The 22,736-nt window shown below is 36.7% G+C and overlaps 1 protein-coding gene across 3 annotated transcripts in view; it reads right to left on the bottom strand.

Annotated features, from left to right (window-relative positions):
- Positions 1-19,353, bottom strand: part of LOC116504931 (protein SSUH2 homolog) — a 36,540-nt gene extending 17,187 nt beyond the window's left edge. The window contains exons 1-6 of one of the 3 annotated variants that reach the window (XM_032212178.1): positions 19,202-19,353; positions 16,756-16,814; positions 7,964-8,065; positions 6,415-6,475; positions 3,614-3,743; positions 1,021-1,081 (exon numbers count right to left, since the gene is read on the bottom strand). In XM_032212178.1, the coding sequence (XP_032068069.1) occupies positions 1,021-1,081; positions 3,614-3,743; positions 6,415-6,475; positions 7,964-8,065; positions 16,756-16,814; positions 19,202-19,224 (436 nt within the window). In that variant the 5' untranslated portion in view covers positions 19,225-19,353. Of the gene's footprint in view, positions 1-1,020; positions 1,082-3,613; positions 3,744-6,414; positions 6,476-7,963; positions 8,066-8,647; positions 8,783-8,908; positions 10,176-16,755; positions 16,815-19,201 lie in introns of those variants that run through there. The other 2 variants (XM_032212180.1, XM_032212179.1) reach the window with 2 other exon arrangements.
- Positions 19,354-22,736: the final 3,383 nt, after the last annotated feature.

Genomic DNA, 22,736 nt, shown 5'->3' with positions numbered 1-22,736 from the left:
TTTAAAAAATTTACATGTTGTTGATATCTTTGCTGATAGAAATGAAAATAAAATCGTATATTGCTTCCTCAGTTGGAAAATGCCTAATATTGTGGCAGTTTTCCTAAACTGCATTTTTGTTTTTTCTATTTTTCACTTTCAAGGCATTTTCAGGGTAAACAAGTCAATTCTTCAATTAAGTTGGGTATGAAAAGAAACAGCCAGTGACCTTGGATAGCTGAAACAAGCTTGCTCTAATTCCAGCCCAACCCTTTAACTCAGCCTGCGCCAAATGTAGTGTCTTGAAGCCTTGATGTCCGAAGCCCTTTCTAAAAAATATTTTTTTAGTATGATGGGAGAAAATATTAATGTGCAATGAATAATTCTACTAACCTTTTTACATGAAGAGAGACAGAGAGAAGGGGGAGGGGAGAGGGAGAGGGAGGGAGGGAGAGAGAGAGGGAGAGAGAGAAAGACAGACAGACAGACAGACAGACAGACAGACAGACAGATAGACAGAATGTTTTGGTCCCGTCTAGTACAGGTAGTCCTTGACTTATAACCACAACTGAGCTAAGCAAGACAATTGTTAAGTGAATTTTGCCCCATTTTACAACCTTTCTTGCCACAGTTCTTAAATGAATCTTTGCTGTTGTTAAGTTAGTAATACAGTTGTTAAGTGAATCTGGCTTCCCTGTTGAGTTTCCTTGTTGGAAGATCGCAAAAGGTTATCTCATGACCTCATGATACTGCAACCGTCATAAATACGTGCCAGTTGGCAAGCATCCAAAATTTGATCATGTGACCACAGAGATGCTGTAACAGTCATATGAAAAATGGTCATAAGTGACTTTTTTCAATACCATTGTAACTTTGAAGGGTCACTAAATAAATGGTTGTTAGTTGAGGACAACCTGTGCTTGGGCCTTATTCCATTAAATGTTAATGTTAGAATGTAACCAATAGTATGACTATTTGGATTAGTATCTTTAAAAGTTCAAAGGGATTCTGGAAATTTTCCCTCATTCCCCAGTTACTCACCATAATAGCATTCACTAGCCAAATGTGTGTCTCTACTTTCTGTGAAAGTCTCCAACCGATACTGAGAACAGAAAACAGCAAATAATCCATTAACCTGAAACTGAAGTCTTAATTCTTTGAAGAGAAATGACCATCCTTGGAAAGCAAATTGGCTTCTGATGTGGAAATCTCAGCCAACAATTAGGAGAATCTGGCTCTGGACATTGTTTTGAGAAATTCTAAAACCTACCCCTAATGGTTTGAAACAAAGCAATTACTGCTTTGTTTTTAATTATTCAAGAGAGTGTAAACTGCTTTCATTCACCATGAAATAACTGCCCCCATACAATTAAGTTGTTAGAAGTTTGAGGTCAAACTTGTTTACAGATATTGATTTTGGATTCTTAAACCACACATCTACACATACCAATAGATGCCCTTGGAACCTTTCTATAAATACATAATGTAAAGCAGGGATGTTCAACCTTGGCAACTTTAAAATTGTGGACCACAACTCCCAGAATTCAATGGCTGTCTGGGGAATCCTAGAAGTTGAACTCCACAAGTCTTAAAGTTGCCAAGGTGGGACACTCCTAATCTAGAGAATAGCAAGACAAGTTCATTGACTTGATTATAGGAATATGTACATATTGAATCCAAAGCCAAATGGTACCATACTTCTTAGAGCCATCTTAAAGGAGCTGCATTGTTCTCTGTGATTGCACTATATTCAAACAAATGCATGAAAATGTGCACTTGAATTCAGGTGGTCCTGCCAGGATGTGACCAGATGCTTCCAAGTAGATGAGGACGTATAATTTGGATCTGTTCTACAGTTGCCTCAAAATGTTGTCAGTATGATTTGGGAAAGAGGCATTATATGGCATTTAAAGATGTTCATACAATTTCAAAAAGTTGTTTTTTGAAAACCTTGAAATTTATTGACCATGGGCATGGAATACAACAAAATTGTTGATGTATCTTTATCCATTCTCTGCCTGTTAATTGAGTCTATATATTTTCATTATGGACAAATGAGTGGCTATTAAATATCAATTTCAAATCATTTTTTATCATTATGTCTCTTCTTTTTTATTTGTATATATTGTTTTGTATTTGAACACGTCCCTCATTTTCTCTCTCTGCTATATCATCTATATTTACACCTATATTATCATACGGTTCCACCACAAAACCGCGGTAGACAATTGCACGCTCGACAAAAGTGCGTACGTGACGTCATCACAGCGCGACGAAAACATTGCGCTGTGAGCGGTAAATTTAAAATTAAAGCAAAAACCTTACCCTAACCCCCCCAAACCTAACCCTAACCCTAACCCTAAACCTAACCCTTAACCTAACCCTAAACCTAACCCTAAACCTAACCCTTAACCTAACGCTAAACCTAACGGTAACCCTTAACCTAACGCTAAACCTAACCCTAACGCTTAACTTAACCCTAAACCTAACCCTAACCCTTAACCTAACCCTAACCCTAAACCTAAACCTAACCCTTACCTTTATGTGAATCGGCTTGCTTTAATTTTATTTTAATTTTAATTTTATTTATTTTTAAAAAATTTTCGTCGCGCTGCTGATGACGTCAGGTACGTGCTTTCGTCGAGCGCGGTTTTGTCGACTGCGGTTTTGACGGGTCACATTATCATACACTGGTGGCATTCAGCCAGTTAAGGCTGGTTCAGGTGAACCGGTTGTTAAATTGCTCCTGCCCCTTCCAGGAGTCTCCACATACCCCCTTTGACTCTCAGGTAAGTGTAGGGATGCCTACTGGGCACAAAATGGAGTGCGAGGGGTGCAACATATCCCCCTGTGGCCTGTTTTTGCTCCCATGAGTCTGCAAGGAGGCCTACTAGGCCCAAAATGGGTTGTGAGGGGTGCACACACACACCCACAGCCCATTTTGCTCCCAGGAGGCTGCAGGGAGGCCTAATAGGCCCAAAATGGGGCACTGGGGAAGCTCCTCCCCCTGCGACCTATTTTTGGTCCCAGCGTGGTTCAGGAGACCTAGTGCTGCCTGTCACCTGGTTACGTCCACCATGGCCATGCCCACCTATCCGGTCATTAGGGCAGGGAACTGGTTTTTAAATTATTTGAATCTCACCACTGATTATCTATATCTATATCCACACGTGTTTAGTATTAAGAATGGAGAAATTTAGACATTTAGATGTTTGGGCTTCTCAGTCCCAGTGGAACTAATTTGATAAACCTTCTTAAAACTTTTTCTTAATTGGAAATTAATAACACTGGCAAACATATATACACATGTGTGGTAAATTCTTACACACAGTTACCCCAAATGTTCATTGCTAAATGAAAACATTTTAAAGGGTACATAGATTTTTCATGCTGACCTTTCTCTCTAAAGTTCAGTGTTGGTTCTCAACTGAAGGTGTACTTATATTTTTGAGTAACATTTCGTAAGTGCTAAATGGCAAACGTGAAAGTATAACAAGGACCAATGTTAGGGAATATAGATATTTAGCACCTTGACTAGGGACAGCCTAAGAGCTTTGCTGAAGCTCAGGCCAGACTTCCCACAGTTCAGTTCTCAAGAAATATCCGGTTCCCTAGATACAACTATGGTACATACTCTGTATGTGTTGAGAGGAGTTAGTTTCTGGACTTTTAAATGCTTTGCGGGGGCAGTCCTATAACAACATTTTGTTGCTGTATACTGGAGAAATGCATCTTTAATCTCTTGTTCAGAAGTGAGGAGGGTGCTGAGGAAACAAAAATAGACAATACAGAACTTCATTTGGGTTTGAAATAATTATTATAAAGTTTTATATCCTGATGTCCTGACCCCTGAAAATTATTGTATATAATGAAGCCATAACTACTGTTCTAAAAAAATAATAATCCTATTTTCCCCAATTTATTTCCTTCACCTAGAGAATTATAGGTTAATCTGTGAACTGGATAAAATTGTTTTGAAAGAACAATTGGATTTACTCTGTTTGCTGGTATGCTAGTCAGCAGCCAGGATCATAGTATCTGAAGAAGTAATTCCTATAATCCACACTAATCTACTGTTCACTAAAATAATTTTAGGATGCCTGATTAGAGTGCTTCCATCTTCTAAACTAAGCAGAATAGACTAGAGCAGGGCTGGAAAACTCCTGACCTGTGGGCTGGATGTGTCACATGCTTTTCATGCCCACACCCAGTTTAGTTATGAGGAAAAAAGTCCTGATACATCATGTGATGCCGCTGTGACGATGTGAGTTTGACACCCCTGGACTAGATTGTGAGGGGTCTTTGGTGCTCTCTGAACTTGTTTGGTTGCTTTCTTGCAGATGTTTTCATTACCCAAACTAGGTAATGTTATCAGCCTAGCACTGATTTTGTTACCTAGTTAGAGTAATGAAATGTCTGCAAGAAAACAACCAAGCTCAGAGAGCATCAAGGACGTTTCACTTCAACCTGAGCTACAAGTATTCTCCTTTATTGCGATTAGAATCTTTTCAACTCTGTTTTGAAAACTAAAAGTTCTGGCATCTTTGTTTCCGAAACAAGACACTTGCCCTCTTATTCAGGAAAGGATACGATTGCTTCTTCAGAATAATAAAGGAAATAATATTTTTCTTAACAAATCCTCTTCACCAAGTCTAGGTGACCCAGTTGTGGAGGCTCCTGAATTCTCCTTACAGTACTTACTTTTCTTTCAAAGCAACAAAATTACAAGTGCTTTGTAAACAGAATTTAATATAATATATAAACATTTATTCTCTCTGCATCCTGCATACTGTAAACGCCTAGGAGCACAATTACAGGTGCTTTGTAAACAGAATTTAAAGGAATGCAATATAAACATTTATTCTCTCTGCATCCTGCATACTGTAAATGCCTAGGATATCAGGCATACTTATGTAAATGCATCAATTTTATTTTATTTTATAATATTTTATTATATGCCATCCCACCAAACACAATGCTGACATAAGTATACATGCATACATACATATTTCATGCATCTGAAGTGCCCATTGCCTTCAAAGAGGGACTCTTAGATGGTGTATAATATAATAGAAAGTGGTTTTCATTTTTTTAAAGTCTCACCATATATGGCACCATTGTGTTTGGTGGGATCAATGTTGAGGTGTTTCTGAATTGCACAGAATTGGGACCACATTTGTCCAATAGATTTCATGTATTCTATTACTCAAAGAATAATTATTTATATGTAAGCTTTGCCTATATAAAAGTATCCTCATTTGTAGGGGACTTACAAAAAAGATTGTAAGAATTAATATTAACTTCCGTTAATTTTTAGTTGATTAATAATTAACTAGCTAGTTAATAATATTAATAATATTAAAATCAAATCCTGAAAGTTTTTTTAAAATAAAATTAAAAGGAGCACTGGAATTAACTACAGGGATTTAAGATGAAGATTGTTAGCTAAGGAAAACCAAATATAAAGTTTTTTTTTTAAAAAAAAAAGCTTAATTGGTATCAAAACTAGACATAGTAATTAGGTAGCAAATAAAGAGAAGGGATCAATGTAAAAAAATCTATAGCTGTTACCATTTTCTCAGCACTTATTTATTTTGACATATAATTACAAAAAAAGAGAACCTCTGATGTTGTGAACAGAATGACACATACCCAAGACTTTCTAAAGGGGAAGATGAGTGGGGGTTGATATGTATGTTATATTCAGTGCAGAAAACCTATCCCAGGTTGGATAACCTGCACTGGGCTCCAAATGGAAGGAGGAATTTTTTCAGCTATATTGAAAATGGTTACATGAATTATTATTTTTCTTTCAAGGAAGTTCAGGTGATTCTGTCACTTATTCATTTCATCATGAAAGAATCAGTGCATACTCTTGGTAGCATGGATAAAGAGATTGTCTCCATGCTGATGGCATGAAAGCGTGGGGTAAAAAACCAAGCTGTACAGACTAATTCTAGACCGAGGGGTGGGTTGAAGTGGTTGGGTGCAATGTATGAAGTATCTCCTCCAGCACTACTAGGAGAAATGGAGGAAATGCGGTTATAATTGATTTGATTAATTTAGGCCTTGAAAGAAAAGAATGTAATCACTGAACAAGGGTAGATAACAGCTAAACGAGGCTGAAGAATCATTGAACTATTTTGTGTTCTAGACACACACATATATACCCACAAATTTACTGCAGGTAAACAATGAACGAAAAAAACAATGAAGGAAAAAATTGAGTTGGCATATAATGCATTTAGAAATAATGAGTTCAGAGGGATTGGAATAACATTGTATCTCGTTTCTCGGGCCCGTGCATGTGAAGAGGAGACATGTGTAGGAATAAGTTGAAGATTTTATCCAGTGTTTTTATCAATACTGTTAAGGTTAGTCATCCTTTCTATTTGAGTAAAACAGCAGAACAAAGTTAATCAAATAATATCATACTTTGAATCATTTAGATGTCGAGGTGGCTGTTGATCAAATAAGTCAGACACAAAATTGTCTCCTGAAATGCAAGAAGAGGTAGAATAATAATAAATAACATAGGAAAACTTTTTTTTTACATCCATTTTAAGATAATATAAGCAGTTTAAGTCACTACATAATGTTCAGGAATTGAATCTTGCAAATATAACTCATGAGTGTTTGTCCTCCAGATATCCTGGAACAGTTGTAGCTAGTAGCAATGATATGATGACTGACAATTCTAGAATTGTAGGCAGCCAGGAAGCTAACCATGACAGAGATATGCAAGAATCATTATCCAGGCAAAATAGAGCTGAAACATATTTTAAGTCCAGATGATACTGGTTGACCAGGCAGAAGCTCCCTAATTCACAGCTATGAGTAGGGGAAGGTACAAGTACAATTGGATTTGCAAGATTATTTTGTTATACAGAATTTCAATAAAAGTCATATTAGTCTTTTAGGATTTGATTTCCTGGTCTGGCTTATCTAGTGAGGATGACAGGAAGTCACAAATCAATTTATCTATTGATTTATCTACTGTATTGAAAACCATGTTAAGGTTGTGTGTTGTTCTGATTGCAGTTATCTGTTTGGAAAGCTGGCAAATGGGCCAACAAAAGTATGTCAACAAAAAATGTATGTATGTGAACTACAAATAGGTATGATTATGGAATTAGGACAAGCATACTAGGAGAAATATGGTAGGAATTAGTGATTCTTCTAGTAAAATATGCCCAGTCATATTATTTTGTGGTAAAATGCCTGGCTGATCAATGAAAAGGCAATGGCTGAAGGAAATCTTGACATGTAGGATGCACAAAAATCTAATTAGTATAGAATTTTAAAATATAAAAACAATTTCCACAGTTAAACTGTTTTTTGTTAAATAAGAACATTTTCATACTCCAAAAACTAAAAAACCCTTTCCCATTAAAAAAAAGAAAGTTACAAAGTATCCTGAAAATTACATGTTGCTTGTCAATACTGTTTAAGAATTGCAAAGCAAAATATCTAAAAATGAAACTCTTTAATATACCGTGTTTCCCCAAAAATAAGATAGAGTCTTATTTTCTTTTGACCCCTGAAATAAGTGCTTGACCTTATTTTCGGGGAGGTCTTATTATTTCTGAGGTGCAGGAGGTGGCAAGCATGGTCACCTCATAGATGCTGCTGTGTTGCAATATTTTCAGGGAGGGCTTATTTGGGGAGGTCTTATTTTGGGGAAAACAGGGTATTTCAGGTTTTGATTTAAATCAAAGTCCTAGAAATGTTCCTCAAATGTTTGAACATAAAAGAGGAAAAGAAAGCCATCTTCTCATACCAGATATTGTTGTTATTATTTGTTCACAACTATGTGAAATCATAACTGCTAATTCTTTAGCTGATGTTGGTCTTCATAAGATCAAATTGTTGTTATTGTTGTTAGTGATTTTATTGAAAATGAGGAATAAAAGAATAAAAAGAAAGGATAATAGTAGAGTTAATTCAAGAGGTGAATCAAGTGTGTGTAAAATTTTTTACTTACCATTCTTTCCTGAACCTCTTTTTTTAGCTATAGATCCATTGTTTATCAGTTCATAAGGAGGCGCAGAAGCTCCTTCAAAAAGAGATGACTGACTAGATGTATCTACAACAGAGAAAGATGTTATAGAAAGAAACAAATTAACAGCGTTGGAAGGGAACTTGCAGGTCATCTAGTCCAAGCCGGAGACCCTACATCTGCCTCTACCTAGGATTGAACTCACAACCTCCTGATTGTGAGGCAAGAGTTCCATCTCTAGGCCACAATAAAACCCTTCCCACTTGTTACTGACGAGCAAGCATGGAATGAGACAACTGAGTATATATCCTGAACACACACAATTTAAAGCTCTGAAAGTTATCACTAACACTTGGAATATTGTAGGAAATAAACTGACAATCAGTGAAATATTTCACACAGATGTAGCATCATCCCATAACCAAGTATATATTAAAATTCTGCTACAACATTCTGAACAGTTAAAAATTCCAAAAATACCTTTAAGGTAGCCCCAAACAGAGAGCATTATGATTATTCAGCAGGTATATAACAAGTATTGCCATAGTCAAGGCTATTTTTTGTTGTTGCCCATAGTCAAGGCTATTTCTTTCAAGAATGGACATAGCAAATACACCAATATAACCTGGACTTAGCTACTTCTATGCAGGGCTCCAGCCTGGTCCTTACCTAAAACATGTTCAGTCCCAAATTCAGAATCCTTTCTTTTTCCAACAGGAATCTCCTCCATCTTAACTGAATTAAAGCATAACCTAGTATTGCGAGTTTTACCAGCTCCAGCACCAATTCAAGACATCAATTTTTCTGAATAACAGATGAAAAGAATAAGTCGATATATACCATCTATGTCTTATGTCATACAAATATTTCCAAGCTTCCAGAAGTGCAAAAGAAAAACAGCCATACCATCCTGCAAACTATGATACTCACGTAACTAATCTTCCAATTCAGCTATGGAAAACAAACTCATTTCATTTCACCTCCTTTTAGGCCATCTCATGAACGAGATATCCCATCACATCAAGTACGTGACACCCTGTTTTGGATTGTATGGTGGTCATTGATATAAAGAGAATCACGACATAGATAATAGTAGTAGTTCTTCTATTTTCTTAGTTTTAATTCCCAGAGGAACTTGCAATCTTTATCTGCTGTCTGACTTTCCTTTTCATATGACCAACCCAGCACTGACCACTAAAAGCCACTCCTGAATTTAGCTCTAAGCAATTCATATGCAAGAGAAGCTTGAATTGACGCTCTCTTCTCAATACCTAGCATGCCTGCTGTATTCTAAGCATTCTAAGTACCCTCTATGGTGTATGGAATATTCCACGTAACCTCTGCATATAAAGGAGTCTGAAGCTCAAATAACATGAGTACATTTGCTGTTGCTACAATCAAAGTGTTTCGAAAGGCCAAGGGAAGAGCAAATATGTAAACCTAATGTTTTCTCAACATTGAAAGTTGCAGCATTTGCAAAAGAGGACTGTATTAGAGAAACTTTCTGAAGGGCAATTAATTATATATATGAAGTTGACCATTGCAGTTGTAGTAGAGGATAAGTCTGAGCAAGAGGAACAAACCTGCAACTGTTTGTAGTGTATTGTGCAACCAAATAAGAATGTTGTTCTGTGAGACTTGACATAATACTGAGACTCATACAGAGATACAGAGATATCTTTCAAAGATTTCATCTCATATTTGATCCTTGTCATAAGGATCAAAACTTTCTTTTTTCTCTATTCATTTCCAAGCCAAGAATTTAATAAAAATCACCATGTGATCAGTGGAGAGTCAAAAGAAATATGTTTATTCAATCAAAAGTTGCAACTGCTCTCTCATCATAAATTCTTCCTCCTGTGCAATCCTTCCTTCTTTTCATAGTCTGCTAAAATAGAAGTTTCCTTACCTTAGACTTACAGGAAACTTCCTTATTTATACTGAAACAGATGCCTCTTCATGTAGTGCTAAAACAATGGACATTTTGTCTATCCTATACACATGTTTTTCCATACGTAAGATATAAGTCTTCCTTTATATGCATTTTGCTATGAGGTATATTCATTTGTTTATTCAGGAACCAGCATTACTGTCTTCTCTTTATAATCTTTTCTTATTATAAAAATATAAGAAAAATATTCCAGCTTACCCATAGACTGTATTTATATTTGTGCAAGTGTCACACATTCAATTTAATCTAGTTCAGCTGAAGCAGACAACAGATATTACAAGATTTTTCTGTTATAAGAATATATTATACTCAATTTACAACAGGAGAGATGTTTAAAATCTCACTTTTAGTGAGCTGTGCATCAATACTTCAGGAAATTTGAGTCTTTTTCTCTTTTTATAGTTATATAAAGATAAAAATGCCTAGCAATTAAATTAGTTTGATCATCAAGCCCTTCATGGTATTGGATCTGGGTACTTGAGAGACCGCCTGCTGCCAATTACCTCCCACAGACCCATTAGATCTCACAGGGTTGGCCTCCTCCGGGTGCCATCTACCAGCCAATGCCACCTGGCTATTACCCGGGGGAGGGCCTTCTCTGTGGCAGCTCCGGCCCTCTGGAATAAACTCCCCGCAGGGATTCGGACCCTCACCTCTCTCCAGGCCTTCCGAAAAGCCGTCAAAACCTGGCTTTGCCGGCAGTCCTGGGGGTGATGAGTTCCCTCCCCTCTCGACATGTATGGTTGTGCGACTGTTGTTTACTTTTATTATTTGTATTTTGTTTTTTATGTTCCCCCTTTTCCTCCTTGAATTGTTCACCGCCCTGAGTCCTCCCGGAGAAGGGCGGTATACAAATAATAAAATTCTATTCTATTCTAATTCTATCCAAGTTGGAGAAAAAAGAAGGAATTTTCTAAATTGCTACATAAGTCTAAGCAACTTCAAACAAGCCAAATAAAAAAGTAAGATTATCTCTTGGTTGAAAAGAAGATAAATCTGACTTCTGGAGCCTGCTATATTAGGATAATAACAGCAGGACCTTATTTCAAGCACTCACAATTGTGGATGGAAAATTATCTCCCCAAATAGCATCTTTGGAGACAAATCAAAGACACAGAGGGATATAAAATATCTCTCTCCATTGATCTCCAAGAATAAAATTAATGTCACGATATTATTCTTAGGGTTAGAGCAGACAGTTAGGAATAAATTATTACTATGGTGACTTATCAATTAGGACTAGATGAGTAGCAAAATTATTTACACACTTTTAATTCCATTGATACTTTTCCTTAAGCAATTAAGGAAGGATCAATTAAGTATCAATCTTCTCAAAATGCAATTCCTGTGATTTAGGACTACTTAACTAATCAGTTGCCAGAATATACCTGTTGATGTAAGTATCTTCTTCAGATGGTATGGTTCAGGATTATTTATTTATGATAAAAAAGACTCAAATACCTAACTAAAATTTATAACCTAAAATTTGGCATTAAATAAAACAGTTTAGAAATAACACAGTTGACAAATGTTACATAAAACACTCAAAATATCAATTTTTTTTTTAAAATATATTTTATTCATTTTTCACATTCCATTTACAATCACTTATATACAGGGTATTTACTATAGGAAAAGAAAAGAAAAAAAAAGAAAAATGGAATAAAACGAACAAATAAAAAGGAAACACAACTCATCATTCACAACCCCACCTAACCCTTCCATCCTCCATACACCCCATCTACCCCCTCCAACTTTCCTTTCTCCCTCTAACACTCCCCTCCTACTTCCCTTTCCCCTCAAACCTTCCTTCTCCCCTTACTCCCCGGACACCCTCCTTACATTCCCCTTACTCCTTCCTTACTCCTCCCTCTTCTTTCCCTCTACCTCCCTCCTTGGTGTATGCCTTTATTCGAGTGTTGTTTGATCTGATAAAATGAACCAAGGGAAAAAAAAAATAGAGAAAAAAAAAGAAAAAAAAAGAACCGCCGTATATAAATACATTCTTGTTCTTATTAAGACTATGTTAACACCCCCCCACCCCACCCCCCACAAATCCCCATCCCTAATCCTCCCGACTTCCCAGGGCCCACACCTGGCACTACCTTCTATCTAAAATATCTTGTATACATATGGATTAAAAAAAAATAAAAGTAATATATCAAAAGAGGAAAAACAGAAAAAAAAAGAAGAGAGAAAAGAAAAGAGAAAAGAAAAAAAAAGAGAAAAAAAAAATAAGAAACCACTCTTTGTGTTGATCTCAGCCCCCCATCTTTATCTATGCTTAAATAGTATAAATCATTCTATCTATATTTTATTCTCGTCTCTTACTTCTTTGCTATTTACCCCAACCTTCTGTAGATTCTCCCGTTCCTCTTCCTAAACCTCGTGATCCCTTCCGATAAAATTTAAGCAACGTGGTTCATGCCATATATTCAAATATAACTTTACAGACGAGTAATCAAACTTTCCCTTCTAGTAAAATTTGAACAGCGTAAATGATCTTTCTTAACCCCCTTTTCAAACAGTAGTTCAAAATAATCTAGCCAAGCTTCCCCTTCTTAGTAAAATTAAGCAGCGTAGATCAAATATTACTTTACACAGGAATCAATTTCTATCTTAAGATAATTCCAACCGACTTCCTCTTCTAATAGGATTTAAATAACGTAGTTCATTCCACATGCATTTTACCCTCATCCCTTACTTGTCTGATATTTACCACTATCAAATTTATACTAGCATTTGTTTAAAATATAACTCAGAGCGATTTCAACCAACTTTCCCTTCAAATAAAAGTTAAATAGCATGGATCAAGCAGCGTAGATCAAATATTACTTTACACAGGAATCAATTTCTATCTTAAGGTAATTCCAACCGACTTCCTCTTCTAATAGGATTTAAATAACGTAGTTCATTCCACATGCATTTTACCCTCATCCCTTACTTGTCTGATATTTACCACTATCAAATTTATACTAACATTTGTTTAAAATGTAACTCAGAGCGATTTCAACCAACTTTCCCTTCAAATAAAAGTTAAATAGCATGGATCATTCCACATATTCAAATAATACTTTCAGCAAGAGTCAGTTAACCTTCTATTTTAAAGTAGTCCCTTCTAACAAAGTTTAAACAACATAAATCATTCCGCATTCTTTTTACACTTATCTTAAGATAATCCCAACCAGCTTTCTGTTCTAATAAGCTTTAAACAACGTAAATTTTACCCTCATCCCTTGCTTGTCTGATGTTTACCACTATCAAATTTATGCTAACGTTAATTTAAAATCTAGCTCAAAGTAGTTTCACCCAGCTTTCCCTTCTGATAAAAATTAGTCCGCTTTTTCTACCGGAGAGGGGTCTCAAACCCCCATTCAGTCCTCAACTTTAGCAAGCATTTTAAAATGTCTAAATTCTCGATCTCCATTTTTCTGCTTCTCCGAGGGAGGAGGGGCTACCCCCTCCATTTTGCAGCCACATGGCCGGCCGCTTGCCTTCTCCTTCCGCTTGTCTCTCCTCTCTTCCAAGCGCGTCAGGAAGTCCCGCCTTCAGAGTCCTACAATAGAAATCTTGAGCCTCCGAAACAGAGTTAAGACGAAATCTTTGATTCTCAAATGTAACCGTGATACCGGCAGGGGCCTCCCATCTGTATCGAATCTGTTGACTCCTAAGCTCCTTAGTTAAAAAGGTGTAGTCCCTTCTTGCTTTCAGCATCTGAAAAGGAATATCTTTGAAAACAATCAGGTCCTGGCCGTCAACTCGGAAACTGTTATTATGAAACTTTTGTACAATCGCATTTCTAGATTCTTTTGTAGAGAAATGTATAATTATGTCCCTCGGGAGCTGTTGCTGTTCCGCTATCAATGAGTTCTGGCGATAGATTTTCCGAATCTGCCAATCAAAGTTAAGTCCCGGGCTTCCCAGCGCATGGCTGAAGGCTTCAGCAAAGGTCTGTTTCAAATTCTCTTGCTCCTTTTCACGGAGTCCTCTGACTCTTATTGCAAATGCCTTCCTATTAAAATTTATCATCATAAGCTGTTGTTCAGTGTCTCTAATTTTTTGTTGTAAAATTTGAATATTGGTAGTCAAATTAAAATTAGCCTTCTCCAGACTTCCCAATTTGTTCTCTATTTCAGCAGAGTAATCTGACAGGGCAGACACGGCTGCAAACGTATTCGCCTTCATCTGATTAACTTTAGACTTTAAATCATCATATAGTTCCAATACAAAATCCTTAATTTCTTATTTAAAGGCATTAAACATTTTAAAGAGATATTCCTGTGTTAAAAATTCTCCAGTAGAGGGCATAGGAGACAAAGGCTGTGTTTCCAGTAAAGATTCTTTAAATTCTTTAGACACATTTGTAGCAAGACGCTTCTTTGACCTGGGTGCCATAATAAATAAACAAGTAAGCAGCGCTTCGCTCCCCTCTATTTCCAAAGAAGAAGAGTTTATTTTGTTAAGGAGCGGTCTGCAGGAAGATAAAACCGGCTAAGTACATCCAGTATCAATCATCCACGGAGAGAAATCGCCATTTTGAAGTCCATTTAGACAAAGAACAAAGAAGTCTCTAAGACAAATGGTGCTGGTATTTAAGATAGTAATAAAAGCATAAATCTCACAGGGGTGGGACCCGCCCGTATCAATTCTAGCTTGAAAAAACTTTGTTTTGTCCTGGGGGGGGCTAGCCTGTCTGGGGCTGCCTAGAAAAAAAAAAGGCAGCTGAGAAGAAATGGCTGGAGATAAGAGCTCCGCTCCGGCTGGATCTAATCTCTTTCCACAGCCCGAAAAAAGAAAAAGGCTGTGGCTTACGAATAGACCCTAGCCTACGGAGCTATCCTCCCTGCCCCTTTCTTAGCCAAAAAGGGGTGCTATCTATGATCTTATTTAGATATACAGACCAGATCTCTGAGGAGCTCGGTGGAGCCCTCCTCGGCAACAGGCCACGCCCCCAGGAAGTCAATCAAAATATCAAATTATTGATGTGCTACAAAAGACCTTGCTTTTCTAGCCATTATTTAAACAAAATGCCTGTTGCATCGGAAATTTCAGAATTACCATTTGTAAATTAAATCTGAATGTATTCCGAAGTATCTCTTTGGGATTTAATTTTAAAATACTGTAGGCCCAATAACTTCCTGCCAAAGATTTATACAATTTGCAATACAATAAAATATGACTCATTGTTTCTAGATCAATACCATTACAGGGACAAAATCTTTCAGAAATGGGATTTTTTTTTTAAAAAAAAATCTACCACAGAGCATATTTGATAGCAATATATTCATCTGACTTTCAAATCTGCACCTCTGTAACTGTCTGGTTACCTGCAATCCAACAAGACATACACAGACTTCAGAGGATAAAGAGAACTGCAGAAAAAACAATTACTGCCAACCTGCCTTCCATTGAGGATCTGTATGCTGCACAAGTCAAAAAGAGGGTGGTGAAAATATTTACAGACCACTTGCATCCTGGACATAAATTATTTCAACTCCTACCCTAAAAACAACGCTATAAAGCACTGCACACCAAAGCAACTAGACACAAGAACAGTTTATTCCTGAACGCCATCACTCTGCTAAACAAATAATTCCCTCACCACTGTCAAACCATTCACTAAGGCTGCATTACTGTTATTTTAGTAATAGTAAATTTAGTAATAATAAATTACTAAATCTAGTCTTCTCATCATTCCTATCACCCATCTCCTCCCACTTATGATTGCAGGACTGTAATTTTGTTGCTTTTATCCTTACGATTTATATTGATATTGATTGTTTCCTGATTGCTTATTTGTACCCTATGACTATCATTAAGCGTTGTATCTTATTGACGAATGTCTTTTTATGTACACTGAGAATATATGCACCAATGACAAATTCCTTGTGTGTCCAATCACACTTGGCCAATAAAGAATTCTATTCTATTCTAAAAATGATACTATGTATTTAGTTAAATAAAAACTATTAAGATATTTAGAGAGCTGCTAAGAGTATCTGTAATTAGTTCTAAAAGTTACAGGGGAACACAGAACATTGTCATTAATTTCTGTATTGCATTATTCCATATTTGTTTAATACAATTTCAAGACTTCTATTTCCCACATTCATTAACTTTAGCATAGCCTTCACTGTAGAGGATAGAGAACAATTATAAAATGAATGTAAGGAAAGCCGACTTTGTTATTATGTTGGCTGATAAATCTCACGATAAATCTGCCATGAAAGTATGTCATGGGTTAACATATGGCTCCTTGTTGTTATTCTTTATGGTTGTTGATCTTAAAAAGAGCCTCACAGTTTTCCTTCTTTTATTTCTGTTTCTAAAGGGAATGGGGAAAACACTTCGATTTTTTTGGCCACCAATATTAAGTAGCATTATGTCCAGAGGCTCTGGAGACTAGTTTTGCAGTTACATAGGGCCTATTGGATATTGGAATGGGTACAAAGATACCAAATATCACCATTGCTTATTACATCTAGCCAAAAAAGGGTGTTCGGTTGGATCCAGGAAACTATGCATTTGCCCTACACTTAATAGTTCCACATTTATTAAAGGATGCTCTAAACAGAGGTGTCATGCACAGGCCACACCCACCCCAGCTCCACAAAGGGGAAAAACATCACGAAACATCACGTGACACTGCGAGTTATCCAAATTAGGTGCAAGCAAAACAACCAGTTTGTGTTTCTTCTCACAGCTAGGTGGCAATCTTCAAAAAATCATGCTGGGATATTCTCACTTGCATGTTATTCCGTATGGATTTGCAGTTTCCTGGTTTGAAACTCCAGTTTGAAGCTAGCTGCTATTGTGTTGGCCATACCTTGTACAGTCTTTGGCGACAGCAGATTGTCACTTCCATAGCTCACACAGCTTTTGTCTCTGGAAAAAAAAGAAAAAAGAATTCATTGGAATATTTTTCTTGAAAAACAAGAAGTTAAAAAAAATACAAGTAGCAAGTTGCTACTTGATTACAAGTAGCAAGTTGCTACTTGATTACAAGTAGCAACTTGCTATTCACTAAAGTCAAGAGATGGCTAGACTGATTATACATTTGGGAGGTCCCTTTAAGTTGACAATGGTTTCCTCTGGTACACAAATAAGGAAACATGGGTTTTTCCATAGTAAAAGAAGCCAACAATTGTTCAATGTACAGTACTGCCTACTATTGCTTATTCAAATCATTGGAATTTCTCAAATAGTGTCAATTCATTCTTCATACACTGAAGGCAATTTCTTTATAGCAACCTGTGCATCTACACTGCAAAAATATATGGTTCCTATCCTGCAAGTTATTGTATGCTTTTGGAGAAATGCACTGATAGTCTCTAGTGCAGAAGTTGCTTTTTTTTTTTTAAGCAGTTGTTGAGGCTGTATTTAGGCCAATGATACATCACTCTGATTCTCTGCAATCTGATTATCTAAGATACGTTCCTAGAACACTAGTGGAAGAATAGATTTAAGGAATTACATTTGAGAGATGCATAATGGAATAGTGATTAGTGTGCTGAGATCACTTAGATCTGAAATCAAAATCCCCCAGCATAAAAATGGATCAGCTTCTCACTTTATTAGCTTATCCAGTATCACTGATTTATAGAAACATAAGATAAGGGCGTGAGAGAAATTAGATTCTTGATGCTTAAAGTTAATAAAAAGTACAATGATATATCTATCTATCTATCTATCTATCTATCATCTATCTATCTATCATCTATCTATCTATCTATCTATCTATCTATCATCTATCATCTATCCATCTATCTAGGCTGCCCAAATCCATAAAAACTTTGTGGCTTTCAATATGACCAATACATAAATTATATAATCACTTTTTAGTTGCTGTTTTAGTTTACTAAAAGGCCTGGACCAAAACAAAATTCATAACATAAAAATAGAAGACTCGTCATTTATTTTGGAAACACCTTAACTCTAGATCTAGGATAAGAGCCAGGTCTTAAGGATAATCTCCAGGAGACTGCTGTGGGACAGGGGCTGCCTCGCTCTCACAAGACAACAACATTTAACTAAGGAGGCATGGGATGCACCCAGTTTACCTGAATATATCTGAAGGGCAGAAACAACTGGAGGCAGGCAGTTCCTTAAGCAAACAGCCAGGCCTTGTGCGCTTAACTTTGGATGACATAGCTATTATCTCATCTGCAAGAGCGCTAAACCATCCAGAGACCACTGTCTTGTGGTCTCATCAAGACAAGCAACCGTCTGAAGTATTTTTTTTTACTTTTCTTTTTAAAGTTTGTATTTGTTTTTATTGTTGAAACTGAATTTTTAAAATAAAGCTACTGTTTAAAAAAAGATTCCATGCCTTGTTAGACAAGAGCTTAAAACTCCATTAATTCATTCTAAGTACTGCCATTGAAAGCAGTGGTGGCATTCCAAAAATTTTACTATCAGTTCTGTGGGCTTGGCTTGGCGGGTGTGGCAGGACAAGGATACTGTAAAATCTCCATTCCCTCCCCACTCCAGGGGAAGGTTACTGCAAAATCCCCTTTTTCTCCTCTGCTGGGACTTGGGAGGCAGAGAATAGATGGGGGCGGGGCCAGCCAGAGGTGATATTTACTGCTTCTCTGAACTACTCAAAATTTCTGCCACCGGTTCTCCAGAACTGGTCAGAACCTGCTGAAAAGCATCTCTGATTGAAAGGGATAGTAGTTGTTGGCGATCCTGCAAAGAGCATTGAGGCTGAGAAAGGTGGGTGTACTTAATACTGGGTTAAGTCGCAACACTACTAACTTGGTGCATCCTTAGGCACAATGAAAGAAATCAAAATGTACATTACTGTGCACAATCATTTCCTTTGTCAATAACATCATTGTCAGTTTGGGCAGTTCGGATCATCAGGCATAAAAAGCAATCACATTGCTGAGACTGTGCCGCTATTGAAGAATGGCAGCTACACATGAAAACAAAAATCAATCTTCTTTTTCTGGGATATAGTCCAGTCTCCTTTTCAAAGTTTGAATATAATTACAAGCATGAAATTGAGTCTTAAAAATTAGATTAGCAAAATTGTTTATTATAATATATATATAATTTTACTATGTAATTTCCACTTAAAACTTTCCAAATCTATTATTCCTGATCTATATTATTTCAAGTTTCTGTTGCATCTTATTCTATATCTAGTACTTACTACTTACTTATGCTACAACTTACTAAGAGACAAAGATAGAGACAGAGGTGGATAGAAATCATGCTGATATACCTGACTTAATCAATCAAACAAAACTACTTTAAAAACAACTTACCCGATAAGCAGGTCTTTCTCCATTGCTGTTTGCTAGGGGTGGGTTAGGTCAAAGGAGAGGAAAAAACATCCTTACTTTTAGAAAGCCTCTCTCCAAGACTAAGGAAGTAGATATATCCAAAGGAAACCAGGAAGGACCCAGATACAAAAGCTTTCTACTTTATTGCTACATACGGTTGAAAATGCTCTTCCCTCCTGTAGTTTTGCAACAGGATATTGTGATTGTGTAACAGTAATTCTGTATTGCACAAGTTGTTTCTTAAGTGATAGCAACTCTATACATTCTGGAGAAAAGTTCACCCGTCGGTCCTCCGTTTAATAATATGTTTTCTATTTGTAACTGGGAGGGAGGTTCTTTCTTTTTCTTACACAAAGAAGTTTGCATCACAAAACTGTTCTCATCACAAAAGACAGGAAGTAAAGAAGATAACATTATTGCAAGAAATGTTGGTGTGATTGTTGTATTGCTGACTCTTTGTTAATGAAATAGATGCCAATATCCATTCCCCCCAAAAAAATTTGAAACATTGTGGTTTCACAAATATTTTGGTAGCCTTCTTCACGACAATACAGAAGTGATTTGCCATTGCCTTTTTCTGGGATGGCTTGTCTTTTCCACTTCCTGCTTTATACAGTCTTGACATTTCCTGGTGGTCTTCCATCCAAAGATTAGATAGGTATATTTTGGATTATCTTTTTGAGATTAGGGACATGAACAACATATTAGAATAGGGATGAATTAGGCAGGAGAAAATTTGGAAATTTTAGGTAGGCTCTTTCAGCTGACAAAAGACTTTTATGAAATCAACTGCCTTTTTTGCATACAAAATGTAATAATTTATTAAATTTAAATTTAGACTCCTTAATGACTCCTGAAACCCTGGAGCAGTTTGCAAGAAATCCTGGATTCCTAGTCATTTGTCTTCACTTCATAGTCACATGTTAGTATAATAGATTAAGTTGTTTAGAGTTACAAAAAAAGAAACATTATAAAGTTGTAAAATACTGCTGAGGATTAAGAACATTTTGCTTTACCGAAGAGCCTTTCGGTCTTGTTTAAACTGCTCAAATCTTGCAACATTTTTCTTATGTCATCAGATCCTTGCGTTTCCAATTTTCTCATGCTGTATGTGACACAATGTTTGCGGTCTCGTATGACATCCAATATGTGTGTTTTGTTTGAAGGTGAAAAAAAAATGTCACTTCCATCAACTCATTGAAATCAATGACATTTTATTTGAAAATGGCTGGCTTAAACCTCATTGACACAACAGAGTCTGAGTCTTAATATAACACTTATGGGGATTTTCCTTCACAGCTTGCAGGTTCACCATCACACCTGAATTTATTTTGCAGAAGCAACACAGTGTTAATCCACCAGAGACTTCAACACACTGAAAAATTGAAAAACATCCTGAAACCAAGCTTGACTTTTTTTACAACCTTTTTTGTAAAAATATGAAGTTACCAATCTGCTATTATTTTACAAGTAAATGGGAAGTTTACATGCTGCAAATGAAAGCAACACATTCAAGCACCATCTGCACTTCTAACATTGCCTCTGAGCTCCTGTTAGACTACAGAGGTATTTGTAGAAAATAAAATATGAGTGGCTATAGGCTGGGAATTTATTTCAAAGTCCACATGCACAGAATGTAAAGGATGATAAAAAGAGACACCCTTCAAGGAGAATATGGATAATGTCTGTAGATTATATTTCAATGGATGGAATGAAATATGTATGCATGCGGGGACGCGGTGGCTTAGTGGCTAAGACGCTGAGTTTGTTGATCAGAAAGGTCGGCAGTTCGGTGGTTCAAATCCCTAGCACTGCGTAATGGAGTGAGCTCCTGTTACTTGTCCCAGCTTCTGCCAACCTAGCAGTTCAAAAGCACGTAAAAATGCAAGTAGAAAAATAGGGACCGCTTTTGGTGGGAAGGTAACAGCGTTCCGTGCACCTTCGGCATTTAGTCATGACCACAGAAACGTCTTTGGACAGCGCTGGCTCTTCGGCTTTGAAACAGAGATGAGCCCTGCCCTCTAGAGTCAGGGATGACTAGCACATATGTGCAGGGGGAACCTTTACCTTTATGTATGTATATCATGCCTCAGTGGCAAGCATTTTGGGAGCATGTCCTTAACATGCTCTCAAAATTTGCCACTTAAAAAAATTGGGGACTCTCTGCAATAAGCCTTTGCTTGTTTTTACAAAAAAACAAGAAATCAAAACCATGCACAGTTGCACTTTAGACCTCCTAGATCTAGAATCTAGATTAATTCAGGAAGGCTGGTCAGAGTCAAGAAGGGGGGAGATGGAGCTCCACCTCCTATAACATGTTCCTTATGGAAGGTAAAATATCTTCTGAAGGGATGGACTAAAATTACCTTCTTGCTCATTATATTTGGGCCACTGGGTGGCAATGTGAAACCAGAAAACAGGAGAAAAACCACAGAAGCCAAAGAAATGTTTTCAAACAGAGGGAAGATTTTATGTTTGTATATTTCCATTTGAAGATGATATTATCCAGACGTCATGAGCTGAATTAGTGGAGAGTTGGATACACTGCACATTTTCACCAAATTGCACTATTTGTTTTAATGTTGCACATAAAAGAGTTGCAACTGAAACAACCATAGCCCATTTCTATGGGACTGTCTATGGTAATAACTAACAGGATTGTTTCCAATGGCTCTGGAGAGTTCTGTGAACTTTTGACAGATGACAGATGATAGATGGATAGATAGATGATAGATAGATAGATAGATAGATAGATAGATAGATAGATAGATAGATAGATAGATAATGAGAGAGAGAGAGACAGATAGACAAATGATAGACAGACAGATGATAGATGATAGATAGATAGATAGATAGATAGATAGATAGATAGATAGATAGATAGACAGACAGACAGACAGACAGACAGACAAAAGAGAAAGAGAGAAAGAGAGATGAGAGACATAGTTATAGATCATGTGCATTTTTGCCTGTTTTTCGTAATTTACTCTTTCCTGGCTTTTGCATACTTCTGCTCTATTTTTGTTAATTAAATTTCATGTAGTTTGCTGATGTTTAATAAATAAGCGTCAAGCTTTATTTTTGCTACTTGCATGTGTATGGGGTGGAGAGGGGGGAGGGGGAGAGATACACAGACATAGACAGAGCCAGGCAGGCAGGCAGGAAGCTTGTAGGCAGACTGAAGCCAGAAATAATCAGTCATTAATTTATTCATTTTTCTATTTAAAAGGTTTATATTGCCACCCATCTTGAGAAATACAACTCAAAATTGTTAATAGCAATAAGAAAAAACATAAGGGGACACACACCCAATGTTTTTATATAGTATATATCCACCTGACTATTGATACCAGGCACTAATACCAATATTAATTGACATCAGACTTGGGGTTTTTTTTCTGCTTAAAAACTTTAATCCCCTCTAATGGCCAGTTTCCAAATAAAATAGAATATAATGCCTTATTGGCCAAGTAGATTGAACACACAGGGAATTTGTCTATAGTGCAGAGAAGCTCTG

Source organism: Thamnophis elegans, chromosome 2 (genome assembly GCF_009769535.1).
Source record: "Thamnophis elegans isolate rThaEle1 chromosome 2, rThaEle1.pri, whole genome shotgun sequence".
NCBI classification, from domain to species: domain Eukaryota; kingdom Metazoa; phylum Chordata; class Lepidosauria; order Squamata; family Colubridae; genus Thamnophis; species Thamnophis elegans.
This window is presented reverse-complemented; position numbering and strand designations above follow the sequence as displayed.